We start from the raw sequence: 3,859 nt of genomic DNA, 5'->3' as shown, positions 1-3,859 counted from the left end.
TTCACCCTGCCAAGGCTCCTCAGTAGGTATCCATGTTCACCACTAGATGGCGACAGCCCCCACTCAACACAACACCTCCCTGCACCAAGCATTCAGCTTCTCCTGAGGAGACCGCTGGAACCTCGAAGGAAGGATTACCGATTATTGATTAGGTTCAATGAAACGCTCGAGGCAGTCCATGGGAAAACAACAGCACATGCAGGTTGATCTGGATAAGAGCGGGACGAACGGGCAATTTTCTATTTTTCTGACCAATCAACTACCACCGTCTGTTGCTTCGATTGCGTATGTTACTTTGTTTACATGAAGGGCTGTGAGAACGCAAATCAGAGAAATAATTTATGCAACAATGTTGCGAACTCATCCACTTGCTCCGGGTCTCGATTCAGACTTTCATGTGAGAACATGACCTAAGACTAGCCCTAACACTACACTAGCCCTATTGCTGACACTAACACTATCCTTAACACTAGCCCTATTGCTAACACTAACCCTAACACTAGCCTTAACACTAACACTAGCCTTAACACTAACACTATCCCTATCCCTAACACTATGAGCAGATTCAGTCTTCAGTTAGACATACATTTTAGAATATTGTTGATCGTACAATCAGGATGCAGTCCTGACAGTATCAACTCAATGATAAAACAGAGACATATATTATAATGCCTTTATTAACGGGTCTGATTATTAACAGAGCTCAATACAGCACCTCCTCCTCCTCACACAGGAAGCAGGAAGTCCCTGATCCTCCTCACACAGGAAGCAGGAAGTCCCTGATCCTCCTCACACAGGAAGCAGGAAGTCCCTGATCCTCCTCACACAGGAAGCAGGAAGTCCCTGTTCCTCCTCACACAGGGAAGAGCAGGAAGCCACTGAACGTGCTGCGATTACGCCTATCGTCATACATCCCGTACCCTGCTGCCTTCGACACAGTCAATCACCAGATCCTTCTCTCCATCCTCTCAGACCTGGGCATCTCTGGCACCGCACACTCCTGGTTTTCTTCCTACCTGGCGGGCCGCTCCTACCAGGTGACCTGGAGAGAATCGCTATCTTCTCCACGAACCCTCTCCACTGGAGTTCCCCAGGGTTCCGTCCTAGGGCCCCTACTCTTCTCCCTCTACACCAAGTCTCTTGGCTCGGTAATCTCTTCACATGGGCTCTCCTACCACAGCTACGCAGACGACACTCAACTCTTCCTGTCCTTCCCCCCGTCTGATGTAAACGTGGCAACCCGTATCTCAGCATGTCTCGCTGACATTTCAACTTGGATGGCTGACCACCATCTCAAGCTCAATCTTAACAAGACCGAGCTCCTCTTCATCCCCGGGAAAGCCTGCCCTCTCCAAGACTTCTCCATCACAGTGGAGAACTCTACTGTAACCCCCTCCCTGACAGCCAAGAACCTTGGAGTGATCCTGGATAACCGACTATCCTGTGCGGAGAACATTGCAGCAACGGCTCGCTCCTGCAGATTCCTCCTCTACAACATCAGAAGGATACGACCATTCCTTACCAGAGAGGCAGCGCAACTCTTGACCCAGGCACTGGTCATCTCCCGCCTGGATTACTGCAATGTACTCCTGGCTGGGCTCCCCGCTTCAGCCATTAGACCTCTGCAGCTCATCCAGAATGCTGCTGCCCGGCTGGTATTCAACCTCCCCAAATACTCGCATGTCACCCCTCTCCTTCGCACCCTGCACTGGCTCCCGATAGCAGCTCGCATCAGATTCAAGACCCTGGTGCTTGCATACCAGGCAGCTAAAGGGACAGCCCCTGCCTACCTGAAGGAAATGGTAACCCCCCAAACCCCTGCCCGCTCACTCCGTTCCTCCACCTCGGCTGGCCGACTGGCCCCACCTCCTCTACACAGCAGTCGGGCTGCCCGATCACGTCTCTTCACAACACTGGCTCCCCGCTGGTGGAATGAGCTCCCCACGACTGTCAGAACGGCAGAGTCACTACCCATCTTCCGTCGTAGACTGAAGACCCATCTCTTCAGGTTACATCTTAACTGCTCCTCCTGAGACATCTTCCGACCCTCACCACTACGTCTCCTAAAGACACCCGCTTTCCCCTTTACTGTGTCCCTAAGAACTTCTACTGCCCCCCTTGTACTGTTTCTCAGTTTCTCCAGTAATTAAAATAAAATAAAAAAAATAAAAAATAAAACGTTTTAGTAGAAGGCGATAATAGGGAGAAGGTTTTTCCTTCTATCAGTGGCCCCGGGCCCGAGCTAGAGTACTCTTCCTGCAACGAATAGTGGACTGCTGATTCACATGTTTAGTATTCAAATGTATTGATTGTAAGTCGCTTTGGAATAAGGCGTCTGCTAAATGCCAAAAATGTAAATGTAAATGTAGACCACATCCCCCTCCTCCAGCTCTAGGGCCACGGCATTAGACATGGACTCATAATTTACCTCGTTATATTCAAAATTGGACATAACAAGTTTATTATTGTGGTATAGGCTGAAACCCATCACCGTCTGACCACGGAGCTCCCAGCCAGTGAATCTGAAGTAGTAGACTCCTCTCACTGGTGCTGTGAACAGACCTGCATCAGAGGAACAGGAAGAGACCAGCATTCATAAAAACATCAGAGCAACTTTTGATCTCGGCCTAAGTGACAGGTGATATGACGTGTGTACAGCATGTAGAGATGTAGCATAGAAATATCTACTGTAGGTGTCCCTCACCACATCCTGTGTGTATGTGTGTGGGGGGGGGGCTACCCACCTGTAGTTGGGCTGTATGCCTGGCCGATGTTGGTGATGATGTTCTTGTAGATCAGGGTGGTGTCAGTATTGAAGGGTCCTACACCTCCTGAATCAGTCAAACCAGCAGAGAAGGCCACCTTTGGTCTGTCTGTCGACACAGGAGAGTCAACTCAGTTCAGAATCAAATCAAACTATTCATACAGCACATGTCAAACACAGATGAATAGATCAGAACAGAGGAAGAAAATCAAAACACATAAACATAAGAAAGGAGGATAATATTCCAACAGTAAGAACAAGTGAGGACTGTAGAGGCTAACGGAAGGTAAGAAATAAAAATAGCTCAAATAAAATGTGATTGGATGATGAATAATTTACATTTTATTATTTTAGCGGAAATAACATGAAGAAATACTGTATACTACGAGTCATCAATGGAGAATGGTACAATACTAAATGACGCGTCACATACATGTAGCATGTTCAAATAAATATGCTCTCATTAATCCAACATAACATTGCTCTAAATATTGTTCCTGCTTCTCCTCCTCCTCTGGACCCCATTGGCTGACAGTTCTGCTGCTGGTGCTGGAATTGTGAGTAGAACAATATATGCTATTCTTCCACTGAATAAATACTCATGTTTTATGTATTGGACATTACCTGCGTTCTCTCTCTCCAGCGCCTCCACCTTGTGGAGCAGTTCTGTCTTGGTGACACTCAGCTCCTCCTCGCTGGCCATCGCTCTGGTCGCCATGGCTGACATCATGTTTCTCAGCGCCTGTAGCTCAGCCCAGATGTCCGGGGTGGTGGTGGGGTCAGAGGGGTCACCTCCGCTCTCTCCCTGAGCCCATGCCCCAGACAGGCAGAACAGCAACACCAGCAGAGCCACAGACCCCCTCATTCTGAAATTATGTGGTCTGTCCCCCTCCTTATATACACACTGACACACACACACATACAAGCACACACACACACACACACACACACACACACACACACACACACACGTCTTGTGAGCCACTGCATGAGAATTTAACATGTGTTTCTGACAGAATAACAGAAAAACACCAAGAACATCCTTATCAAAGTGGGAGCACTGCCAGTTATGAGCTAACGGCAGGTATCTAGTGG

General features: G+C 48.3%; 1 protein-coding gene across 1 annotated transcript; it reads right to left on the bottom strand.

Moving 5' to 3' along the window:
- Positions 1-789: 789 nt before the first annotated feature.
- LOC308164473 (uncharacterized protein) lies at positions 790-3,629 on the bottom strand (the record flags this gene model as incomplete). Its single annotated transcript, XM_080538556.1, has 4 exons — positions 790-849; positions 2,429-2,562; positions 2,745-2,873; positions 3,389-3,629. 4 exons carry the CDS (start codon positions 3,627-3,629, stop codon positions 790-792), a joined length of 564 nt encoding a protein of 187 aa, XP_080394682.1.
- Positions 3,630-3,859: the final 230 nt, after the last annotated feature.

The sequence above is a fragment of the Nansenia antarctica genome (genome assembly GCF_963989245.1).
Source record: "Nansenia antarctica genome assembly, chromosome: 8".
Lineage (NCBI taxonomy): Eukaryota > Metazoa > Chordata > Actinopteri > Argentiniformes > Microstomatidae > Nansenia > Nansenia antarctica.
This window is presented reverse-complemented; position numbering and strand designations above follow the sequence as displayed.